This window comes from Neodiprion pinetum, chromosome 5, assembly GCF_021155775.2.
Source record: "Neodiprion pinetum isolate iyNeoPine1 chromosome 5, iyNeoPine1.2, whole genome shotgun sequence".
NCBI classification, from domain to species: Eukaryota; Metazoa; Arthropoda; class Insecta; order Hymenoptera; family Diprionidae; genus Neodiprion; species Neodiprion pinetum.
This window is the reverse complement of record NC_060236.1, coordinates 14,161,497-14,187,235: the sequence shown is the minus strand read 5'-3', so window position 1 is coordinate 14,187,235 and position 25,739 is coordinate 14,161,497. Positions and strand designations below refer to the sequence as shown.

The 25,739-nt window shown below is 39.5% G+C and overlaps 2 protein-coding genes across 6 annotated transcripts; one reads left to right on the top strand and one right to left on the bottom strand.

Moving 5' to 3' along the window:
• Window positions 1-2,022: 2,022 nt before the first annotated feature.
• Window positions 2,023-6,868, top strand: LOC124219314 (putative nuclease HARBI1). Of its 5 annotated transcripts, none has more exons than XM_046626692.2 (6): window positions 2,023-2,130; window positions 3,088-3,324; window positions 3,446-3,775; window positions 3,995-4,139; window positions 4,231-4,391; window positions 4,481-6,868. In XM_046626692.2, the coding sequence occupies exons 3-6, from the start codon at window positions 3,761-3,763 to the stop codon at window positions 4,724-4,726; spliced, it is 567 nt and encodes a 188-aa protein (XP_046482648.1). In that variant the 5' UTR covers window positions 2,023-2,130; window positions 3,088-3,324; window positions 3,446-3,760; the 3' UTR covers window positions 4,727-6,868. The 5 variants fall into 5 exon arrangements, with proteins under 5 accessions (XP_046482648.1, XP_046482647.1, XP_046482649.1 ...); XM_046626691.2 differs by having other exon boundaries at window positions 2,048-2,135; XM_046626693.2 differs by lacking the exon at window positions 2,023-2,130 and adding an exon at window positions 2,136-2,276.
• LOC124219313 (uncharacterized) lies at window positions 5,121-7,660 on the bottom strand. The gene is made up of 6 exons (XM_046626690.2): window positions 7,360-7,660; window positions 6,874-7,078; window positions 6,458-6,643; window positions 6,056-6,164; window positions 5,714-5,970; window positions 5,121-5,624 (listed from the first exon to the last, which is right to left on the bottom strand). The coding sequence occupies exons 1-6, from the start codon at window positions 7,362-7,364 to the stop codon at window positions 5,487-5,489; spliced, it is 900 nt and encodes a 299-aa protein (XP_046482646.1). The 5' UTR covers window positions 7,365-7,660; the 3' UTR covers window positions 5,121-5,486.
• Between the last annotated feature and the right edge of the window lie 18,079 nt (window positions 7,661-25,739).

Sequence of the window (25,739 nt, the reverse complement as noted above, 5' to 3'; positions counted from 1 at the left end):
AGTCCACTGACCTCGCGCAACTGCAATCCGATCCTCCTATCCCTGACGACAGTACACCCTGTCCCGGTGCCGCAACAGTGCTCTTGACTGACAGTAGGTCAGAAAGATTGGACGTCCTAAAGAGTAGCTTACATCTTGATCATTTGAATGACACCGAAAAACAATCTATATTTGACCTCGTAACAGAATTTAATCATCTCTTTCATCTTCCAGGTGATAAATTAGGCCACACCAATTTATCTCATCACACTATCCCCACGACGGACAATGCGCCTATTCATACCAAACAATACCGTTTTCCCAAGATTGACAAAGACGAAATTTAATCCCAAGTTGATGAACTACTCAAGCAAAATCTCATTCAACATTCCTCATCTCCGTATAACTCCCCGGTGTGGATCGTTCCCAAAAAACCGGATAGTGACGGCAATATACGATGGCGTATGGTAATCGACTACAGAAAACTTGACGAAAAAACAGTCTGCGACGCATACCCCTTTCCCGATATCACGGAAATCCTTGACCAGCTTGACTCAGCTGAATACTTTTTCACATTCGACCTTGCTTCCGGGTTGCACCAAACTCCCATGCATCTGGATCACAGCACGAAAACTGTATTTTCGACACCTAGAGGCCATTATGAATTTTCTCGTATGCCCTTCGGACTAAAGAACGCCCTCGCTACGTTTCAAAGGCTCATGGGCCAAGTCCTCCTAGGCCCACAAGGCAACTAGATGTTCGTATATTTAGATGACATAGTTATTTACGCTCGAAACTTGCAAGAACATGAAATTAAATTTCGGAAATTAATGAAGTGACTAACGCTGCTGGTTTAACTCTACAGCCAGACAAGTGCGAATTCTTGGGCAAGGAAGTCGTTTACCTCGGACACCTCGTAACTGACTCACGAGTAAAACCTGACCCTGGTAAATTAATAGCTGTAAAAGAGTATCCTGTCCCCAAAAGTCCCAAAAATGTTAGACAGTTCTTTGGCCTTTTAGGTTACTACCGAAGATTTGTTCCAAATTTTGGAGAAATTGTTGAATGCCTTAACAATTTAACGAAGAAGGATACCCCTTTCATCTGGACGTCCGAACACCAGTCTGCCTTTCAAACCGTACGCGATTGTTTATGCAAAGAACCATGTCTACAACACCCAGACTTCAACAAACCATTTGCGCTCACTACAGACGCGTCAAAATTCGCGATAGGTGCAGTTCTCAGTCAAGATAAAGACGGTGCTGACCTACCGGTTGCATACGCATCCCGAGCCCTCAAGCCCGCTGAATTAAACTACTCAGTACCTGATAAAGTATTCTTAGCCGCCTACTGGAGTATGAATCACTTCTGCCCCTACATGTATGGTCAGTAGTTCACTTTAATAACAGACCACGAGCCACTCAAATGGGTAAAAAGCGTCAAGAAGCGTAATTCCCGTTTATTACGATGGAGCTCAGAACTGGCAGAGTACGACTTCGATACGAAATACAAGTCCGGAAAATCTAATACCAACGCTGATGCTCTGTCCAGGAACGCACCGCCCGACACCGCTCAAATTTTTCCTATAGATGCAAAACGCCCCCGTCCAACGACTGAAGCCTCTAGCGGTAAACCAAAAAAACGCACTAAAAAGACTCATCAGTACCCCAGACGCCCTCGACAGACCACAGACGAGTCCACCAACCCAGCTTCGCTGAAACACCCTAAAATCTCACAACCTTGTAAGATGATATACTCCTCTGATTCCTCTGATTTCTCTGATTTCTCTGATCTCTCCGACGATGAGTTCAGCGATAAAGAAACCCCGTTGCTCCTCAAACCCTCCCTTGTTACCCCGGCACCGATCCCAGTACATCGCCAAGCTAAACGCCATCGCGAAACAAATTCTTCAACAAATCCTGGGCCTCGTGAAAGACCATACCTGGGGGTCGATTCTGTACTAGGCGCAATCGAATAGCGTCCGACGCAAAGTCGACATAGCGTCGGAAGCGTTATATAATGCGTACGACGCGATTCTGTACCATCTCAAATTGGCGCAGTAACTGCGTCAGTGACGATGTTTAGCGTCAGAATATTGTGCAGGCTGTCGATCCCGTGCAATCGGGATTGCGTCTTTCATTGCGTTGTAAGGTGAGGTAAAATGTAACATGTGACGTATCTTATTATTGAATTACTTGTGGAAAGTGTGTTATAGTGAGGTTAGAGTCCCGTACTTTCGTGTTTCGCGCTACATTATCTTTTGTATTGTTAAATATTTGTGAACGGAGTGTTAAAATGTAAATACACTGCACATACGATTTACGCCATATACTTTAAGAACTAAGCAAACCAAAAATTTTATTAAATAAAAGATGCGCATCATATACATATATGTGTGTAAATTATACAACAAGGACGATGTAAAAAGAAATTACGATACACTTGTAAATGAGTAATTAGCTCAAGAACACAGGGGGAAACGATTACAGCGAGGCGTCAGTACGACATAACCTCAAACTAATACTAACAGTTTTTTCTGAAAGATCGTTTGACGGATTGGAAACTAAAATCATTGGGCTGTTTTTCTAATTGCTAGATGCAGAAGCCTTCACTATTTTAAATGCTTCTAGTCATTCATTTAAGGGAAAAATATGTTATGAATTTTTTGCTCCATTTCCCTCGCGCTAATCGCTGCGAAAAGGCAGAGGAGGGACTTAATTGGACCTCTTCTTGAGAGTATGTGAAACACCGACGGCCGATATCAAAAAATATTTAAAAATTTTTTTATGGGTGCTTTAATATTTTGGAAAAAAGCAAAATGTTACGGACTACGTTTATAAATTTTACGTAAGCCAATATTTTTCTTATTCCCAAAAACTCATCACTCTTTTGAAAAAATCTGCATCTAAGATTTGAGGAGGGAATAGGGATTCAACATTCCCTTAAAGTGTCTGGCTTTAGTACACATATAATATTTGAATGATGTCGAGTGTACGGCAATTAATATAAGGTGCTGCAAATTCTGCATTAATAGTGGTATGCTTAACAGCAGTGAAGTGCTGTTTCTATTTCTTTCCATAGATCATGTATCAAATATTAAATTTTTAGATGGCTATGGTAATGTTACTCGTCGATATAGCAGATTTTGAAGAAGAGGACGAAGAAATATTACAGTTACGAATCACCCGCAAGAGGTTGCGCCATGAGCTGAATGTATTCAATTTACCAGATATTCAGTTCAAAAATTTGTTCAGAGTTTCAAAAGATTTAGTGAGGGACCTCGTGACAGAACTGAGACCACATCTGCAACGTGAACGCCCAAATGGTCTTTCAGTGGAAACTCAAGTAAGTATATAATCTGAAAGTATGTCGATTGAGTTACAAGCAAATGTTATCATACGCGCATTCTGTGCGCTTATCACAAAAGAATTTCACAATTAATGATCCTTTCTTTATCTTCCTACAGGTTCTTTGCGCCATTCGGTTTTATGCAGTTGGTTCTTATCAAAGAGCAATAGGACAGGATTTTGCATTGGCTTTGAGTCAGACTGCAGTCAGCCGGTGTATCAGATCAGTGTCCGTTGCTATCAATGACCATATGCTTCGCCGATGAATTAAATTCCCTGCCACTCCGGAGCAAAGAGAGGCAGCTAAAATAAAATTTGCTAATGCTCCACAACCATTTCCTGGAGCAATTGGCGCAATAGACTGCACTCATGTCGGAATCGTTGCTCCTAAAGAGAATGAGGAAGCTTTTGTGAATCACCATGGTTATCATTCTATGAATGTTCAAATGGTTAGCTGAAATTGAAGTACAAGTGTAATGCATGATAGAATTAATGTAGGTATATTATCATACATAACGCATGAGTTCACTACCAGGTAATCACTCGAATATGTAAATAAATGGGTGCTTTTGATTATCATTATTTTCTTGATACTATCCATAAACAATAATGCAAAATACATTTCACTGTCGATAATGAATCCATTGAAATGAAAATGCTGTTTTTAGATTTGTGATCCAGAACTCCGTATTTTAAATGTGAGCGCCAGATTCCCAGGATCTCGTCATGATGCTGCAATTTGGATGCAGTCACCTGTGCGCAATCTTATGGAGCTGTGTCACAGGCAAGGCGAGAGGCAAACATGGTTGTTGGGTTAGTAATTCCGGAATCGGAATGTCAATTTTATTCTTTCCTTCTCCCTAGTTATATATTCCCAATTTCATCTACCTATCTTACTACTTAGGTGATTCAGGCTATCCTTTGGAACCATGGCTCTTGACACCAATACCGAATGCTCCAAATGGATCACCTGAGTATGTATATACCGCTGCACATTGTAGTGCCCGCTCAGTTATAGAGCGATGTTTTGATGCACTCAAATCGGTATGGAGATGCTTGTCACATGTGAGTTTGTGGTCAGAATAGTCAACAGTTATAAACTCAATTCAGAGCGAATTATTCTCATTGTCATTTTATATTTTTTTCTACTTCAGCAACGTTTATTAATGTACGAGCCTGATATGGCGGGAAGAATAATCAATGCTTGTGCCATGTTGCATAATATGCGTTTGCATTATCGAATACCATTTGAAGAGATCGCCGAGGAAGATGTCGCACAGGCTAATGCTATGCCAGCACCCGGACCTTATATTGCTGAACCTCTTGAAGGAAGAGCACGCCTTGCTGAGGGACGCCGTGTACAACAGCAACTTATCCGAGACAACTTTATGCACTTGTAGTTGGCGGTGTATATGTGACTTCGTGAAAAATCCGGAAAATCATATGAAATACAGTAGCGCCCAAAAGTATTTTGACAAACACAGTAATTGAGTTAATCACATGCAAGAATAAACTACAAAAATCAATAATATTATTTGTTGAAACAAATTCGATGTTCTATATAGTTGTTAAAAATGATCTCTCGATTACTCGAAAATAAAGTTGAAATAAAGAAAAGTAAGAGAAACGATCGATCAAAGTGATAACGAATTTTATATTCTCAAAATACTTTCGAGCATTACTGTATGTTTGTGGTGAGACTTGATAGATATATATCTTATACCATATCTCTAGCGTTGAGATGTCCTGTACGTGACGAAAATTGTATATAATTTGAATTTTTTTGAATGAGAAAGAGCGTGTGAGTTTAAATTTGTATTGCTTCCTTAAAGTCTACCGTCTTTCATCGATTTTTCGCTATGAAAAGTAACTTTTGTGATTTACTCTGCTGCTGACTGTGTTTTAAGGTTTCCATGGGAATCCTACGGAATTTAAGAAAAAACGAACAAAAAAATGTGCATAACCTGCCAAAAAAGATGGGCGTTCAAAAAAATTAAAAACTTTATTTAACCTGAACTCATTCGGCGTTTTTATTTTACATCTCAATTTCTGAGCATGTCACAGGAAAAAATTCTTAAAAACAAAACCACGTCCGTATGTAAGAAATCATACATAAAGTTTTACATAAAAAAAAAAATTTTAATAAGAATATGATAGAGATTAATGGAACCCTGTCATCGCTACCGCTATTGAATTTAGGGCCTGGCACATCTGCCTCTTTACTTCTAATTTGTCTTTCTCTAGCTCCAGTCGTTTGGCTTCGTTATTTGCAGACATTACCATCGCCTGTGACATTCTCTAAAACATATAAGTACAAATATTTGCACAACTCACTGGCATAATAATTTGCAGATCGATTTATTCATATACAGTTTAAACAGAAATACCTCAAGTATTTTGTTCTGCTTTTGTTGCATTTCTACAACCGTCTTAAAGACATCATCTCTTTTTTTGTTTTTCTTCCTGCGTACGGCTCTGACAGGGTGTGTGGCTGTTTTTATCTTTGGGGTTGTCTGCTGTAATGATGGGCGTGACAGTGTGTGCGATGATGATGCTATGCCATCATCACTGCAGACAACTTCTACCAATGTTTCAGCTTCTTGGATGGTGTTTTCCTCCTCCTGTCCTATTGCCGTGTCTGATTCTACGAATAAAACACGTTGCCACAACATCATATCATACATCATTATTGTTAGTAATAGACGTGGCTGCTCGGGACATACGCTTACCAATTGTGGTGTTTGCCGAAACTATATTGTATTCTTCAAATACTGATATATGAGTCGGTATCTCGGTTAAAACCGACTCGTCTGCTTCCCGCAGTTGTGTAATTCCAGACTGAAATATGTAAATGAATAAACATGTTTGGCTTTTCAATCATTTAAATGGAAGGGATTAATTTGTATACCATTTATGGGGGCTGAGCTAGAGCAGTTGATCCGACATAAATGAGTTTCTTTGTTCAGCGTTAAATTTAACTTACTTTAATACTATCAGTTATTATCGTTCATTCACGCATATTTTTCAAATTATTTGCCACAATTTTGATTTCGTCTTGTACTCGGTGTATAATCTATCTAAAAGAATATCTTCTGTAAGCAGTTTTTGTATTTCATGTTCTCATTACATACCATCTCTTCAGGCATCGAATCAGGGACCCTGCACCCTTCTGTTACAGCAGGTCCTATTAATCCGAGGATCATTAAATCTTCCTCGGATAGCGTATTGCTATTCACAGGAAAATTGCCAGTTTCAATGCGGGCATTTTTGAGGCTGACAGCTTTGGCTCTGACGCGACTTTTTATATCCTTCCAAACCTAAAAAATGCCATAAGAACTGTTCTTCAAAAACAGAGTTTCCACCGTCACAAAATTTTCAGTCTCGTTTTAAAACTTTTATTTCAGTTCTGGTAGAAACTTGGTGAATGAGAATAAAAAAGTTTACCTATTATGGTTTCATCTATAAGTAAATTACACTAACTGCAAATAAACAGTGTTAAAAAAATCAACGTTTTTATAAGGAATAAAGGTTTTCGAAGTTTACTCACTTTCTGCCACTGAATTTGGGTTTTCTCAAACCCTAAGGAGTTCAATTCCCTTGCCAATGCCTTCCACAATTCGTCTCCTTTTGCTTTTCCTTGAGCACCTATAAGGCGTCCTGCTGCAAATTCTCTGTGGTTGTACATATATTCAATCAAATATTTCCTTTGCTTAGTGTTGTGTTTGTGGGAACGTTTTGCTGCTTCAGTAGGACTGTAACAAATCCATGTTCATATTAATGTGACATCATAAAACCTGCCATTATCATCTTATAAATATGCCTAGTCTTATAACGTCTTATAACAGATTTTTTAAATAGCAATTTTGTGAATAAATGTAGCTAACAGAAGTAACACACAGAACAATGAAACAAAAGTTTTCTAGAGATCATAATTAAGGTTATGATCTCTTATATATTAATATAAATGTATTATTTCATTACTTATGTATTAATTTCATATAAATTTAATCTTATATATTATTTCCTTACTTACTTCATTTTGTACGTTGATTCTTCACAAATTTCGAAATCACAAAAATTTTATGGTTTATTTATGCAATACAATGTAACAAAACTGCAAATACAATGTAACACGTAAAAACTGTTATGTCGCCGCCTGACAAGTCTAGGCTCACGGCTTCCTTTAGAACGTTAGGTTCAAACCACGGTTTGAACGCAACCATTGCGCCGGCGAAACCGCTTGCTTGTAACGCCTGACGCAAAATAGCACCCGGTACAGAATCGCTTTTTATAATAGCGTCGCTTTCGCAAGCGACCTTTCGTGTTGCGTCGCTTCATAGCGACCCTTCATTGCGTCTAGTACAGAATCGACCTCCTGAGCTATTTTTCAGATTCTTCCCTTAGCTCGGATGACTTACAGACCCCAGAAACTGAATCAGGAACTGATGACTTTTGTCCAGCCACTGATTAACCGGGCCCTTCTTATATCGATTTCCTCATAGAAAGCGAAACTTTTCCTCTCATGCGTAATAGACACATCAAAGAACATAAAGCTGACCTTCCACAGCAAAAGGATAACTTGGCTCATTGCATATCGGCTGACTGCCAAATGTCAAAAGGAATTGCTCCAGAACTGACAGAACGTAAATTCATAAACCGCGAACAACTTAGAGAATTCGACCTGACTGTGACTGACGTTATTTCTGTGGTACATGGAAACCGAAAAATCTATAACCTAGTGACAAAGCCCAAATACAGTGACAAACCTGTGCCCCACTTTTTTTTTTAACACCTTGGTTAACTTTAGGAAATCCTTGCAAGAAGATGGCGTAACATCCGTCTCGATACCATTGATAGGTTGCGGACTCGACAAATTGGAATGGAGTGCGGTACGCAGAATGATCCATTATGTTTTTAAAAATTCGAAAATAAGTATCACCGTTTGCTGCCTCAGCCCTCCGCTTCCTGCCAGCGCGTGCCCCTGCATTACACCCCCACCCGTTCATACTAACCCCTCTGACCCTGCCCCTTCCACATCTGGATTACCTCCCCGCCGTCATCTGCTAAAGAAATCGGCACGTCCAACTAAACCTGCAGCACCTCGTCCGATTCCATCTCCGCCCCCATCGACTGACGTCCTTATGCCCCCCCTCCCTTCCTCTGTCGGGCCTCCGCGTCGCGCTCGGAAATACCCCCTAGCTACTTCCAGGCCGACGAACCCTTCCTTACACTCTTGTTCTCGTCCCCCCTCGCCTCTCCCGCCCACTTCTGATAACGACGACAGTTCCGACTTGCTCACAGACACCGAACACTATACGTGCACTCAACAATTCGACTCCCATACGGAAATTACTAACCATAACCATGACAGTGCTCTCAAAACTGACGATGATCAAATTAATGACCCTCACGGTTTCGCATATTTTATTGACAACTTGGACGACATACCAGTATCAGACAATGTCAAAGATACCAATGATGGACTTTTGATGCTCAAAACCAACTATGCGCACTTCATATCGACAGACTGCGCTTGGATTAAGAGTATACCAGCCCAACTTGCCGACGAGAATATCGTTGACCCAAAAATAGTAATGAGGCCTCGTCCGCGAAAATTTGATATCATTGAATCTAAGCACAATAGTCAACGTATTTTCACCCTAGCATTGAAAACGAAAAGCTCAGATAAAAGCAACCTATACGATATCTTCAAGCTATTGTCCAAACTCAAGACGGCTCCAGCCGATTTAAACCTAAAGTCTCTAGCCCTTCCGATAACCGATAATAATTTGGACGCTCTCGATCCCCGCGTTTTTCGAAAACTTCTATCCTATATTTTCGCAGACTTAGAAATTCAAATCATGCTTTGTCGAAACACGACTGTCATCCCAGACGAATGTTTATGAAAAGAAATAATCAGAGAATGCCACGAATCATTAGTCGGCGGTCATCAAGGTGTCACTAAAATATGTAACCGCATTAGACAGAAGTATTTTTGGCCATGTATGGAAGAACAAATCCAAGATTCCATAAAAACTTGCGAGAGTTGCAAGAGAAAAAAATTGGTCAGAGTAAAAACCAAATTGCCAATGATGACGGACACGCCTGCCGATGCATTCGACAAAGTGGCATTAGATATTGTCGGACCTCCACCCCTTACTCAATCGAACAATAAATATCTCTTGACGATACAATGCAATTTGACAAAATTCCTGGACGCCATCCCTTTACCTGATGCCACCGCCAAAACTGTAGGCGCAACATTCGCAAAAGCATACATTACACGTTACGGTGCTCCTCGAGCAATACTTACAGACCAAGGACAGAATTTTATGAGCACAGTCATCAAACAACTTTGTAAACTTTTCAAAATTAAGCAAATACGAACCACAGCTTACCGCCCACAGTTTAACGGATCGCTAGAACGCAGTTACCTTGTTCTTACTGAGCACATCAAACACTACACGGATGCTGCTAAAGACTGCGACGATTACATCCGCTTTGCAATTTTTTGTTATAACACCGCGAAGCAAGAAGGTACTAACTTTACCCCCCACCAACTAATTTTTGGCTCTCAAGCCGGACTCCCAACAGACGCGAACCCTGCCAGCGCGTATATCCGTTCCTACGATTTCTTCCTTCTAGACTTCATCGCTAATCTATCTAGCATACGAAAACACGCTAAGTCTAACCTACAACAAGCAAAGCATCGTTCTAAGACGTATTACGACCGTAATGTCAACAGCCAAAATTTCGAAGCAGGTCAAAAGGTCTATCTACTAAATGAAACCCGATCGAAATTCGACGACCACTATAAAGGAGTGTATACGATTAAACGTACAATCGACAATAATAACGCTGAAATTTGGATTACCCTCCGAAAAACTAAAATCGACTATTTCAGTAAATTGACATTGGCACACTTAACCGACTAATTGACCTAGACCGACGCTTGAACGAATACGAACTTGACCTGCCTGGCTTAGTAGATGCTATCCTCTTCGCCCAAAAGGGTATCGTCCACCCTAAAATTCTATCACTAGAACAAATTATTTCCAACCTGAAACATATCCCTCACCTGCGTCGTACAAAACTCCAAGTTCCTACGCGCCATGCCATCCACCACCCGCACCTAGAAATAATATCATTTCCCGATGACCTGCCTCCTCGCTCTTCGTCGCTGCTCCGGACCTAATCGGAATTGAGATGACGGAAATAGGCATATCCAAGCCGCGTAAATTGCTCCCCGAGCAAAGCCTTAACGATAGCTCCGAACCACTCGAAGTCTGGCGCTAAGCCCTCCGCTATTAGCGAACATATTCTTTCATTGCCTTATTCTGCCCGTAATAATCTGCAGCCATAATGTAAACATCAGCATGTTGCATAAGTTTCGTTTATAATATACACAATATCTTTCATATACAGGGTGTCCCTAAATTGCCTCCCACGGACTAGCCAGCATGATACCTCGTTAAAATCCAACCGAGAATTTCTTTTCCGGAAGCTCGTCCGACGCATAGTTTTTGAATTATAAGCGATAGCGCTAGGCCAATCAGAGTGCACCATTTCATCTAGATTTACCGCCACGGAAATTGCTGTTTTGTTCGACTGGGTGAATTATTATTATTCGTTTACGAATTGAATATCGGCACCTCCCCTCTCTTGCTGCTGTACCCTTTCTCGGGCGCTGACCTCGGTATTGTTGCCGCGGCACACGCTGCCGGCCGCACATCCATGGGCGCACACTTGTGTGTGTAAACAGAAGCGCATCCTCAAGCATAAGGAGTACAGCAGCGAGAGAGGGGAGGTGCCGATATTTAATTCGTAAACGAATAATAATAATTTACCCAGACGAACAAAACAGCAATTTCCGTGGCGGCAAATCTGGATGAAATGGTGCACTCTGATTGGCCTAGCGCTATCGCTTATAATTCAAAAACTATACGTCGGACGAGCTTCCGGAAAAGAAATTCTCGGTGGGATTTTAACGAGGTATCATGCTGGCTAGTCCATTGGAGGCAATTTAGGGACACCCTGTATACCACCACATCTATAAGATGTCATTCAGAGAAACTTTGTTCAAACGTATACTAACCTACTTAAACGCGCACTAACATCTAGGCGCTATATTTTAAGACTCTTCTTTGTAATATTTCGTAAGTGCGTCAGTACGATTAGATGTCATTTAGAAATTTTTTTTTTTATTTAAATGCATACTAACCCACTTGAACGCGCACTAATATCTAGGCGCTAGATTTTGAGACTTTTCTTTGTAATATTCTGCAAGTGAGTCAGTACATTTCATGGCATTCCACTTCCTTCTGAACATCCTATTCCGTACCCTCACCGAATGTTCTTCCCCAAGGGGGGGCATGTTACGTCCTCCAGACTTCTTATTTCCCTCCCACGCTTAGTTACCTTACGCGATGTAGTCTACTCTCATCGTCCGCGAGTTAGCAGATTCTTCTTTAACTCGCGGCTAGCTTGCCTTCTACATCCCGCTAAACTAAGCTGATCCATCCTAGCGCTCAAGCAAGACACCTATCCCTCTAAACCAAGACCATACCCTTTTCCCTCGACCGACTCCGTTGCATTGACTACTGATAAACAATCATATACCTTAAATCGTTTACCTTCCCTTAATACCGATCCCTTTTCATTCCATTCACTTCCTGCATTGGGAGTAGTAGCACGCGAGTGCATAGTCGACGTGAACGGACCCTATATCAGCCAAATAACATCTTAGCTGGGCGTGAAGTAAGCTTCGATTACCGCTCATCGGAGCTTACGCAATCTACCCCGTAACAATCGCGAAAATTTTGTCAAAAATTCCTTACTATTCCTTCAGATTTAGAGCAGGAATGTCTTGATATCTGATTCAATTACAATGACACTCCCCTGACTAATTCGACACCCAGGAACTTAGAATCCGCGGCGGAATGAGCGTGAGCTCAACCGGAGAGAAATAGCGAACAAAATTTCCCGTATTTCTGTTGCAACTCTCGATGCGTTGATCGCAGCGAATTGTGACTGCGCCTCTTCGATTCCTTAGTCAAAATCATGTCGCAATAGTGCATGAGAAAGCCCATTCCAGCACTTGTCGGAATCGCCAAGATGTCGCAAAAACGCCTCACTATTTCCTCAGTTTTGGAGCCGGAAGACTTGGTCTCCGATTTGATTGAAATGACTCTTTCCTGACTGATTGAACACTCAAGAACTCAGAAAAAGCGCGGAATGAGCGTGAGATCAACAGGCGAGAAACGGCGAACAAAATTCTTTGTTTTCCGCTTGTAACTTTTGATGCGTTAAGGTGCCGCTGACCTGGCATGTCCTATATATGTTTCGTGACGTCAGAAGCGGGGAAATCGCCCGCACAAATCCTGATAAAACGGGGGTACGAATCTGACTGGAAAAATTTTCAAAAGATAGCTTGAATAAAATTGTACGTCTGTATCTCAGTCACTACTTTCGCAGATCACTGATAAAGTCTGATAAAAATAATGATGAACTCAATAAAATCACGTCCCGTCAAACATGGCCGATCGGGCTAGCGACTTGTTGAATATTCACCGCTTGTACGAACTCAGAATTTCTTTTACTTTTGCCAGGGAGATACCGACGTACAAAAACACACACGTAATCCGGGAAAACCTATAGCACTAGTCAGTTTTCTGTAAATATGGCACAATTTGTGCGGGCGATTTTCAGGTGACAAGAGCCCGTTCTGATGCACGAGAAGTCCGTAATTTAGTTCAACGTTGAACCTCCAGAAGCGCTGTAGTCGACCGAAGTGGTACCAGATGGTAAAACGACATGGTAATACGCACACGTCCTATGTTTCTTCTGAAGCAACTATCTGCAGTGCCGACGAGAGCATAGGCTTTCAGGTGGATACGAAAAAATGTACAACTCACTCAGAATAACCGTTAGATTTTCAAATTCGTGCATATTATAAGGCATCGTTTGGAAATGGTAACATCAGTTCACAATCGCGGTAACTATTCGTAATCGCACGTAGTCCGACTATACGTGAACGGGGCATTCCATGCGAAACCGACCAACCCGTGACCCCGACCAATTTTGATTTTATTGAAAATTTTACACTTTCTTGTACCTGCCAAAAGCAGTCTTTCTGAAATATTTTAGATGTTTGTCTCAACCCATCCAAACACCATAAATTTATCAAAATATCGTACAATTTTTTTTTAAATGCTCATGGCTTTTCCAAAACCCGATATTAAAATAACGTACTGTTTCTTTTCTCGTTTTGAGTCGTAGTTCCGCAAAGAAAATTATTCTCTTTCATTTCATTAAAGGGTTTTGGGGCATTCTACATCGAGTACGCACTACTTAAATCTGCCTTTTTTCATCGATTTGATAGAAAATCATTAACAAAAACGAAGATACCTGTCTATTAATTCCTGTTCGTCGAAAAGGCAGATATAAATGGCGAATAATTGACATAGCATGCCCCATCTACGCTCCGGATATCCTCATCTAATAGTAGCATCGATGTCCGCGAAATTGTCATACTTAGAGATTATTTACCGAAAGATTAGATGCGGCAGTAAAATAAATATCGAAATTGCAGGAAAGACGCAATTATAGGCGTGAGGGTTTAGGGTCAAGATAAAAAATTGTGCTCTTGAACACACCACTATTTATTTATTTATAGAAAATTTGGGGGGGGGGGGCCGGTTGATAATCGTCCGAGCCTGTTTTGAAGATTACCCTAATACATACGCGAAATTGTTTCTGAACCGGATGTGTTTAACAATACTAGAAATACATCCCGCAAAAAATCTATGTCACTATACATACATACAATTACTGCATACTATGGTTCAAGATTTGTGGCAAATATTTTACAGGGCCGATCCTTGTTAAAATTCTGATGAAGATTTGCTTGCCAATTTTTTCTGTTTTTAATTCTCAACAAATAAGGATTTCATACTTTATTTGCTTCGGTTTATTTGTCAATCACGCCTAGTTTTGAATGATGCTACCAAAATTTTTTTTTACATCAGACGAACTACCTGAAATTTACTCACCAGGTGGAAATCGTTGTAAAAATACATACCGTGACTTATCGTAGATGGTATACGTTACGGATACGCCAGCGAGTTTTGGGTTGGTTTCTGCATCGTATACGACCTACGAAAGGTCAGGGTATGTGTTACTGCTGTACATCAAAGTCCAGCACAATCCTATAATATTTCACAGAAATTTGGAACTCTCGAAGGAATCAACTTCTTCGGATTCCAAGTACTATCCCTCACGCGCCACTGTCCCCACTATCCGCGCGGCCATCACTTCTGCGTTTCCTCGCGTACCGTCCACATCCACTTTTCGCGGCGAACGAAGCTAACGCGAGTGTTATGGTAATTTGCCGTGTCACGAGTTCTAATCACGTGCAAATTTTCACGCGGCCAGTGTGTATACATATATTTGTATCAAACAACAATAATCTGGTGAGTGCAACAATGGATAAGTTACGTCGCACGGCTGAACCGAAAAAAGGTTAAATTTGACGCGCCGATGAACGAATCGTTTGTTGCAATGGTAAGTGTTTTATACTGCAAATTTCTGTTATGCAATGAAAGACATCATTTACAAGAATCCTGCCAAATCTGCACTTGCTATGCAGGGTGATTCGTAATTCACAGCAAATACTTGACAGGGCGAATCCTTGTCAAAATTGGAGTTGACAGTTCCTAAGAAATTTTTCGGAAAAACGCCTTTTTTCATTCAAAGAAATCGAAATTTAATTTTTTCGGATTTCTGTTTCGATCAACCTTTTAATTTCTTGGGTCATCGTCAGAATTGATATCGAAATTCCCCGGTTAATTTGTAAATAATTTTGTACAAAAACTTTTTTCTCACAGCTGTCTCGCAGGGGTCACTGGGAGTGTAAATTCAAAATGACGACCAAATCATGCTTATGCGTATATTCGAAAAATGGTTTTTTAGGTTAAAATGGTTTTTCTTGAATAACTCGGCCGGTTTTGATTTTACAGAAAAACCGTAAGAACAAAACAAAAGTGGTATAAATTTTGATTTTCTGCAAGTTTAGTTCTTACAGTTTTTCTTCTAGGATCAAGATTTTTGGAATTAAACCTGAAAAAAGCGACAATTTCGAAATATTTCCATTATCTCGTTTATTTTCAACTTAATGGCATAAATTAATAGCAACAAACTTGTTGGGAATCAAATTCTGAACAACTTCGGTTCCCACCCCTTTTTCCAAAAATCGATATTTTCGGAATTTAACCCGAAAAGGAAGGATTCTCCGTCAACTCCGCCATTTTTTTTCGACCATCTCAGATCTGCCCCATAATTGGTTACATCAAAATACTACTAAAACGTACTCTGTGTGAATTTTTTCAGATTTTTCAATTCATTATTTGAGAAATTGCCGTATTTTTTGTAAATTAATATACACTACCGTTCATAAGTATGGAAACACTCGCCCCAGAGTGTTCTCACTGTACCCATGATGCTCATTGTATTTGTACAAAAATGTATACCGTTGAGGAGTGGGGAGGGACTTCCAGCATTTTCATAGTATAGAAAAGAAATGTGGAAAACATGTCTGTTTACGTTTGCTTCGAAAGAGTGGCGTTCGAAAGATCGTCGTTTTGTTGACATTTGTTTCGATCGTCGTTTTGTTATACATTTTTCAAAATATTGAGTAACCAAATTGTATACGTGTTTCAAATTTTCTTTTCTCTGTTCTCTTCATATATAATCATTCTGATTTTTCGTTAGGAGTGTGCAGAACATAAGAATTGTTGAATGCTTTGTTGCGAATACCACAATTTTATCGGAGCCTAGATTCGAATGCTCGGAGAGTTCAATTATTATAATCGTACGGTAATTTTCTTTTCCGATAATTAGAGAAATTTACACGTGTTGACATATACCCCAAGTACGATGCAAATATGCAAGAAATTTCAAATCTTAAGGAAAATGAATATTACGACTGTTATTTTTTCATCATATAAACCATAAAAAGTCAGTTGGGACGAAATTTAGGTTCTTGAGTCAGAAATATCATTGTGACAAAAAATGATCGCGTATTTTCCAAAACAATGAAAGCTTTTTCGAAGTGATATGTGAGCATAAAAAATCGAAACCTATTTCTACGATTTTTTTTTCCGGAAGCGCCGAGTCATTCAATTTTGTTGCAAAATGAGCGCGCAGTAAACTTGAAGAATCAATATCTCATCTCTGGTTCTATTTGACGTAGAAAAATTATTCACAGCACATTCGCGAGTAGAGAGGATAAGCTTTCGTAGAAAACTTTGGTTTATCCGGAAACATCGAACATTGTAATTGTTATTAACGAACGAATTGTTTAATGGTACCATTTTTTGGCGAGGCTTCTACCATTTTATACATTTTGTAAAAAATCTTTTCGATTACAAATACTCCGTCGGGTTTGACGAGGAATTTCCCATTCATATTCATTCCGAATGACCATACATCAGATATCTGCTATCGGTAGTAAAATATTGAACACGGTAAAAATTTAGAGTGATTCGTAAAAAATGAACATCTTAATTTCAAAAGAATTATCTCAACTTTTCGGATTATTCAAGATGATCAAAATTTTTAATCACACTATTCCATTTCATCAGTTTCGACCATTCACTTTGAACATTTTTGGGTATAGTGAGATGGCGCCGACACATGGTTGTAAGAGAACAGAAGAGGACCCATGTATTTGTATGTGTCTTTATATGATAAGGAGGGGAGGACACGAATTCTCTGCCAAAGTATATTTTTATCGACAAGTACTAATCATGTTATGGATTCTGCATTGAAAAAGTGAAACAACCAAATGAACACGCTTATATTTTACAGGATAATCCGTCGTAACCGTTGGACGGACGCAATGTCACATGCCGCGAGGATATCTTCATGGAGTGGTGAACTATGTTCAAATTACATTACTTCGCAAAGGATGTTAGAAACTCCCATCAACCGGGAGAAGGAACTGTTTCACACAACCCGCAGCTTCATAGTTACCTCGAATCTCAGATACTATTTCCTTGCATTTAATATTTCAGAGGATATAAAAATAATCGTCAACGTCGATGTCAACAATTGTTTTATATATCCATAGTAACACGAATAAAGTGTTCCAATATTATATACAATCATTTTTTGAAACCCTTTTCACTAGTAAAATAGCTTCGAACATAAAATTATTTCATTATTGTTAGTAGAGTTGTGTGTAACAAGCGATGTACAATTTCAGAATGATTTCGATACAGTAATACCCCGAAGTTACGCTATAGGTCGTTCCGGCATTGACGGCGTAAGTCGAAAAAAACGTAAGTCGGGGTGCACGTTTTATACAACTGTATAATGTATATATATATATATGTATGAATACTCACCAGAGATAATCATGTATGTACTGTAACGTGGCGTTTCAGAGTCGCCCGTCACAAGGGCACACAACCCTTATTATTTCTAGTTTACGCGTCCTCAGCAGGGTACTCCAACCGAACTCGATACAAAATAGGCAATAACTACCTCTAACTAATTCTTTCTTTGTAAATTCTTTATTCCGCGCTTCGGCGCAAGCTAATAAGGTACTTGGACGACAACGATCCCGACCAACGAGGGACCAATAGCTACCGTTTCCAGCTCTCGACGACTTCGCCTACCGACGGTCTAATCAGACTATACTGGCTACCTTGGTGCACCTTTATATACACCTGGGGTAGCATCCACCCGAACCTTCCGTATCGCCTCGACTGCCGGTGAACAGGGAGATAAAAATCCTCCCGGCAGCCGAGGGCACCGTTTCCCGAAGAGGAACCAGCCGCACGCTCTATCGGATGCCGTAAGGATGGCGCGAAGGGCAGATCGTAGCCTGCCATCTTCCGACTTACCGGCCTGGTGCCGGACCGACCCCAAACCACTACGTTCAGGTTGATAAAGCCATCGTTCCGAGGATCGACGCAGCCTTCCTGTCGGCAAGGACTAATTGTGTGGGTCGTGGTCCACGGTTTAGCTAGCCGTGTGACTGCACGACCTCGAGTAAAGGCAGCTAGCTACTGCCTGTACAAAAGCCGGTGGAGGTGAACAATGAGGCGTCACTCTCCACTCGGTAACTTTGGCCGAGAGGCACCCTGTGTATGCCTCTGTCAAAGAAGTCCCCGATGATAGGCAGCCTGGACCGTAAACCGAAGCAGCTACAAAATCGTACGAGATGGTGTCAACGACGAAATCACGAGCAGCACATTACACATCATCTAGCGGTAATTTTGGAAAACGCATGACCACGCCATAACCAATATTCGCCACAGGGGTGTGACGTTGGAACGGTACCTGGTGGAAATTTCCAGATGTTAGACACTAGAAACATTCACACAGCTACAGCTAGACTCACATCAGTAGTTTGGGTCACCAATTACCGATTAAGTATTGAAATACACTGAACAACGGACATTCTGCCGCTCTAATCGAACGAACCGAAGAAGGAGTAATTGTTGGATAAAAGATTTAATTAATTGGCTTACCTCTTGAGAACACTCTGGATGTGATGACTTGCAGCGTAGATTGGTGAGAGGATTTGACGGAATAACTGATTCTAATATATTTGAATACTTTGATTAACTTCGATTTATTTTATAAGTTTAATATTTCAAGTTACAACGGAGTTACAGAGTGTAAGATGTTAAATTAATATGACAAAATGGAGCTGAAAGCTCGCTGGACTTTTGGGCAGAGTAACGTTGTATGAAAAGTTTAAATGCAAAAGGCAAAAGGATATTACCGCGAGAATGTACCGGAACAAGATGACGAATCTGGTGGTAGAAACCAAGAGGACGATCGGGTGATCGGTCGTCGTTTTTATAGGGGTCGATCGTTGCGCAGAACGATCCCCCTCTTTAGATTTTTTGTCACCTTTGCCCCCCTCCCCCTTTTTCTAGGAATTCTAATTAGGACACGACATCTTCGCTGCATGCACGTCTGTTATCTTAGTTCATTAGCCATTACTATATTGTAAGTTTTTACATATGGTATAACGCTGCACTGGTGCGGTGGTGTAGGTGCGGGGACTTTGTTCCGTAATTTTCCTTCTGCGTGAGTTTCGTTGTTGAGGCGCAAGCCCCCCGTGGCCCCTCGGCTACTAAGCTTCTTCCTGTTTACTTCTTAATATTTTTACTATCTTGCTCGTTACAAAGTCCATATGTCATATTGGTTACCCGTCGTTTGTTAGTTTTATAGCATGAATCTATGTAAAATTACATATGTATTTTAATCGATTACTGTCGTTATTCACCTGGAGTACAATAGCGATTGTTACGAAACATAGTTGCTATTTGCTTAACATTATTAGAATCGCGCTGCTGCGAATATTCTTAGGTGTTTGTGTTATAACTATCTCAACAGATTTAGGGTATTTAACAATTCGATAATTCATATCTTCAGAGCAGGTTTACATGTGTGACTTTGTATATAATTCTCTTCTGTAATTATTAATTCTCATATTGATATAAATCGGCTTGGAAGCTTCTAGTGTCACGAGCGCCGCATATTTACTCAAAACTGTAATATATTACCGATTATATCAATTATTTTTATATATTATTATCATTTTCTAGGAACAAGGAAGCATAGTTTCAGTTAGTCTATACAAAATATTCCATTATAACCAGTTCGTGGAATAGCCAAGCGCAACGGCGTAGTTGGACAGCCAGCAACGTCAGCATCTTCGCGCCCGCCAGCTCCCGGGTGTAACCAACACCGGGATGAGGCGAGCGCGAAATCACGCGCTTCGAGAATGACTGTTGCGAGGCGAGCCTTTGTTCGAAATTGTAAATTCAGCGGAAACTCGCTCGCCGCCCGACGTTCCAAGGGATGTCGGACGAGCGAGCGAAGACAGTCCCCGTTAGAGACAGCTAAGAACGACATCAACGGAACCCAGGCTCCTTCGGAGCTGCTGTGTGAAGAGTATCAGACTTAGAATCACCGACGATTAGAGCGAGAACACCTCTAAATCTACAAGCGGTATTCCAGAGCATCTCGCGTCGCTGCGTCAGTCTGTGAAGCTAGAAATAAGCGCAATTGTAAAAGCCACGAACTATATAGAGCAGTGTAGCCTGTAAGTGAGTGTGTGAAGGTGTGTAAACTTCGGCACCTCCGAGGCCGAAGCAGCAACCGAGAGAGAGAGAGAGAGAGAGAAAACGTGAGTAGTATAGGAAAATATTGTAAGCTTCCTTGTTTAGAACCTTTTCTGCTTTTAGTTTGAGCTATTAAACATTTTTTTACTTTGCTTCCCATTAAACATTGGTACGATCAATTGAAATCCTCTAAACCTATTCCCAGGGAACGCCCTGTAGAGGACGTTCACCTCCTAATCCACCTAAAAATTAAATATAAACCTCAGTAAGAACAAAGAGGGTGAAGTCGTCGCGTGCGAGACCGCTCCGCACGTGACACTAGAACGTTTTCTTCATATTTGTTGGTTGCCTGTCATTGGGCGTTGCCACGTATGCATCTTTGAGTTTATTGCGAGTTGATTTACCTTCGATCGTTTGGTCGGTAAGTTTCCTAATGTGTTCTCTAGATGAATCTCTGTATGGCTCCACATTGGAGATCTGCATTGCCTTCAAAACGTTGCGCGTGTTGCCTACAATACGGCGTTACGGAGGAAGGTATAGTTCATGCTGGATAATGAGTATTCACGGTTTTGACGGTTTTGCAGTCTCTGGTTTTATGGGTTATTGCAGCAGTGCTATCTTTACGTTATATTAGTTATACATTTATCTATGGTTTTACAGTCTTCTATACTCCAGGCTATATGGTAAAGCGTAAGTTGCTTATAGTATAGCTCTCAGCTCCGAATGCACAAATGGCATTGTCGAGTGCTACATAATAATTGGATATAATCGTGTTAGTTAATTATGGTGTTAATATGATAGTGATATATAGTAACGTATAATAATATTATAGCTCTCTGTAGTGCGAAGATCTCGTAACATGGTTTTTAAGCTTTGGTTAGTAAATGTCATAGTTATTTCCATCTAGGGATATTCCAAATAGTTGGACAGTTGTTTTAATTGCTTATGGTTACAAGATTCTCGTACTTCGAGTTTGGTTAGTTGATAAAGTAACATGCAGTAATAATAGTCGATAAAACATACGGACGTTCCGGTCGGATGTTACAGGGCGATGGCCTATTTGCGGTGGGGGTCAACCCAACCAATCAAAGGGAAGAAGAATCACCTCGCGACAACCGCGAGATCGGCGAGTCGAACTCCGACCTCCTTCTATTCTACGCTTGACTTGCTGAGCGACAGCTGTGTTTTCCGTATCCTCCCGATTATTCTCTCGATTTAAGCTACCGATCCTTCTTCCTCTCATTCTACCGTTATTTCATTTACCGTTTTTCCATAGCCTCTATCGTTGCACTATCGTTAACTTCTACCTGTAAATTCAAGTCCTTTCCTTCCTTTCTACTTTCGTTTGATTATTCTAAGTTTGATTCAAACTAAATTCAGTGTTGTGTGCCTGAAGTCACCAACCAAGGTAAGACTTCTGCCTGTGTATTGTATCGTTACGAAGTTGCTCATAATTTCTATTCTTTTTATGGTATTCATCGACTTTGTGTGAATCATGGTCCACGGCTTAAAGTTGCAGTAAGCCGCCGTGTGGCTGCATGATTTCGGTCATTAATATTATATTTATTGTTTCTTGGTTGCATCGTGTGATGCCAGTTTGTGTAAATCATGGTCCACGGCTTAGAGTTGCAGTAAGCCGCCGTGTGACTGCATGATTTCAGTAATTTAATATTTTATTGTCTGAGCGACCTCGTAACTGGCGAATAATTATTTCTTCTGTATTTGTGATTTTTCTGACTATTTGTGAATTACTATTAGCCTGCTTCCGTACTTTCTATCGTATTTTGAGCCCTATTGGCTTTACATTTCATTTCGTACTCTTTTGTAATAGTGGTGTGCTTCATATTTTATTTCTGTTATTGCTTATTATATTTTTATTTATTTCTGTGCTTATTGTATCGTATATCGAGTTCCTTGGAGTACAACCGAGCGTAGAATCAGCCCCTAGATATTACCGCACTTTTTCTTTATTGCTATTGGCAATTTTAAATTATTTTTGCCTGTTATTCATTTCTCTGTATTTTGTTAAGTTAAGTTCTACGAATTATTCTTTTATACTGCGGTGTATTTAGTGTATTTCTTTATTTTGTAAACTCTCCGAAATTCTCACTCTCTCACAATTTGGTATTTTGTATTCTCTTAAAAGTTATGTTTAGGAATTCATTGTTTAATTCCTCAAGTCCGTAATAATTATAAATTAATGATTCTATCGTTTATGAATAATTCTACCGAAAGCTATCTAGTCGATCGTTTGCCGACTTTGTAAATTGTTAATGAATGTCAATCTCTCGTACTGGTTATAATTTATGGTAAATTCGTCGTATCATCTACCGAACTATCGTTACGTTGTTTTCTACCGATTGCAGTAAAGTTCTCTCGTTTCTAATTGACAGAATAATAATTTTTGTAGCATCATTTTTATGTTGGGTAAGATCACGTCGCCCAGTGACGTGTAGTTTTAAGCAAATTCTTGCATTATATCGCATCTCCCGACCTACGTCATTTTTCTCTGTTAACTACCATCTCTCGTTTTAAAGCTACCGTTTACTGCTATTCTACCGAAATTATTGTGAACAACGATCGCTTATTTTATTAACTACCGCTGTCGATACCATTTTATTTGCCTGTCTCAACCATGTAAACTTCTCGACAATATATGATCGATTGACCTGTTCATTTTCCTTTTGACTTGAGTTTATTCTTTATTTTGTTATTTTCTTTAATTCTGTAATTACTGTTAGCTGCCTTGAATACCGCCACTCTACCGGGTTGTACGTGTGCGTACCTGAGCCTAGTTAGCCATACAACGGGTTCTCTATTTATTTTTTGTACGGTTTTGTGTTATTTTTATTGATTCGTATTATTGTTTGAAAATTGACGCTAACGCGTCTGGCGCCCAACATAATTGATTTTGTTATAGTTTGATATTTTGAATAAGTGGAGAATCGCGCCAAAGTGTCAACGGTAAGTCCTCATCCGAGGGCAACAGAATTTAGCGTTACATTACCTCATAGAAAACCTCTGAAGAAGAATGAGATATACTCTTTATTTTCGAACTACAAAATGTTCGAGCACAGTCGTCTGACGACACAAAGATTTTTTTTTCCCGCGCACAGTCACTATCCGTAGACTGAGCGAATAATCGAATACAATGTAATGCACGGACGGAAAGTAAACATGACAATTCAAGTTTGCGACAAGGAGAAGCGGAGTTTGGGGGGGGGGGGGGGGGGGCGACCGATGGCGTAACTTCATAAAACGAGACCACAACGATTCGTATCCGTTTTGTTTCAATCGTATTTTTCGAACATATTTCCAAATATCTACAAATGGTGAATGGTGATATTTATGAAATCATTTTGAAAATACTTCGTGCTGTGTAAAACAAATATTGCGCGATATGTTTTAATGTATATGGGACATTCTTTTACAACCGAACACCTTTGTGACCGACACATTTTTGATTCAGCTGAAATTTTTTTTGACGTGTTCTATACCGAAAAAATAGGGATACGTATTCGAGGATTTTTTATTTCACATATTTCGTAAGATACAGGGGATCGAAAATTTGATAATTTGGTGTTCTTTGGCTTGGAAGACTCACTTGCAAAAAATCATAACGCCGCCGTGCCGGTTCTGTTTGAGCTGGAAAGTTCGTTTTTTTCATCTCAAAGCTGATAAAATGAATTTTATTACAACAATTCTTTCATTAACGATTATTCCTAAATTTATACTGTTATAAACAATTAATATGTTTTAATCGATCTTTAACAATTGCCCCAACCTCGTAGTGAGTTCTTAGCACAACCATCGTATTCTACGTCAAATTTTTTATCCATAACGTATTTTGAATTGATGGAGAAATTATTATTACTCGAGGAAAAGAATTAATTTATCTAGCACGCCACGTCACATCGGCGCGTGAGTTCCATTGCACGCCTCATCATCTTGCCTCGTATCGTTTTCCTCTGTAATATAAATGATTACTCTATATTTCTAATTGAATAATATTATTTATTAGTATATAAGACTTTATAAAAAATTCAACAAAAAAATAATAAAATAAAAAATATTATCGTGGCAAATAAAAAATTAATTTACCAAGATTTGAATCCATTATTATTATTTAATAAACACCTCGTTCTGCATTACGTCTCACAATATTTACATTCACTTTTAATATGTATAGTATTTTTCGTTTAAATATTTGTACAACCGTCTTTTTGTTGACACAATGAGAATTGCTATGTTTCCAATTCCTCAAGAGAGGTTGGAATCACACAAATTTTCAAGAATAAATGTAAATATTGTACGACGTACTGCAGGACAAGGTACTTATTAACTAAAAATAATGTATTGAAATCTTAATAAATTGATTTTTCATTTGACACAATAATATTTTGTGTTTGATGATTTTTTTGTCACATTTTTTATAAAGTCTTTCTTGTGTTACGTGGGGGTAAGGGTGTACTGAGCGGTGGTAGTAAATGATTAATTGAATAATCAAGCTCCCACGTAACGACAATGAATAATTATTAAAACTAAGAAAAGACCTACCTTTCGATAAGCCGGTAATTTGTAGAATCGTGTTGCTATAGTCCTGTACAGGTCTGTGAGGTTTGTTTAAATTGTTGAGGCAATTTCACAATAATAAAATGGGAAGAAGGTCGTTCAAAATAAATGTTTAATATGATTTGACTGGTAAAAGTTGAAGTATATTCTGTTTCGATTTGGTTATTGAAATGTCTGGTAACAATCAATGGTGATAATGATATATGAGCCGAAAATAACAATTTATAAAGTGTTCAAGTTTATACAAATCGTGTGTTATACTATTCTAAAGGATATTATTATTTGGTACCAGGAACATCTACTCTGAACGATGGTTAACTAGCTGGTCGTGATTATTGCATTGTATCTCTCTTTTCAGATTATCTTAAATCAATTATATATACTATTGTTAAGTCTTATTCGTTAATTCTTGGAAACAATAAGTACGATTTAATTGGGGGTAGTGAAGCTAGCCACCAATTCTAGACTTGGTTGTTGTGAATTTACTGAAATAGTTTTTGATTATCAAGGTGAAACAAGAATTCGTCTAATTTCGAAGATTAACACTCGGATTGACTTAGCTATTTGGTGAATCTGTCGACGAGATTGAGAGCCGTCGGATCGTGTCGGTCTGCGTCGGTAGAATTCTGGTCCAGGGGCCTCACCTCAAGTTTGGAAGAGTTGATCAATCGAATGATGTTGAACGTCGGTCACTTAG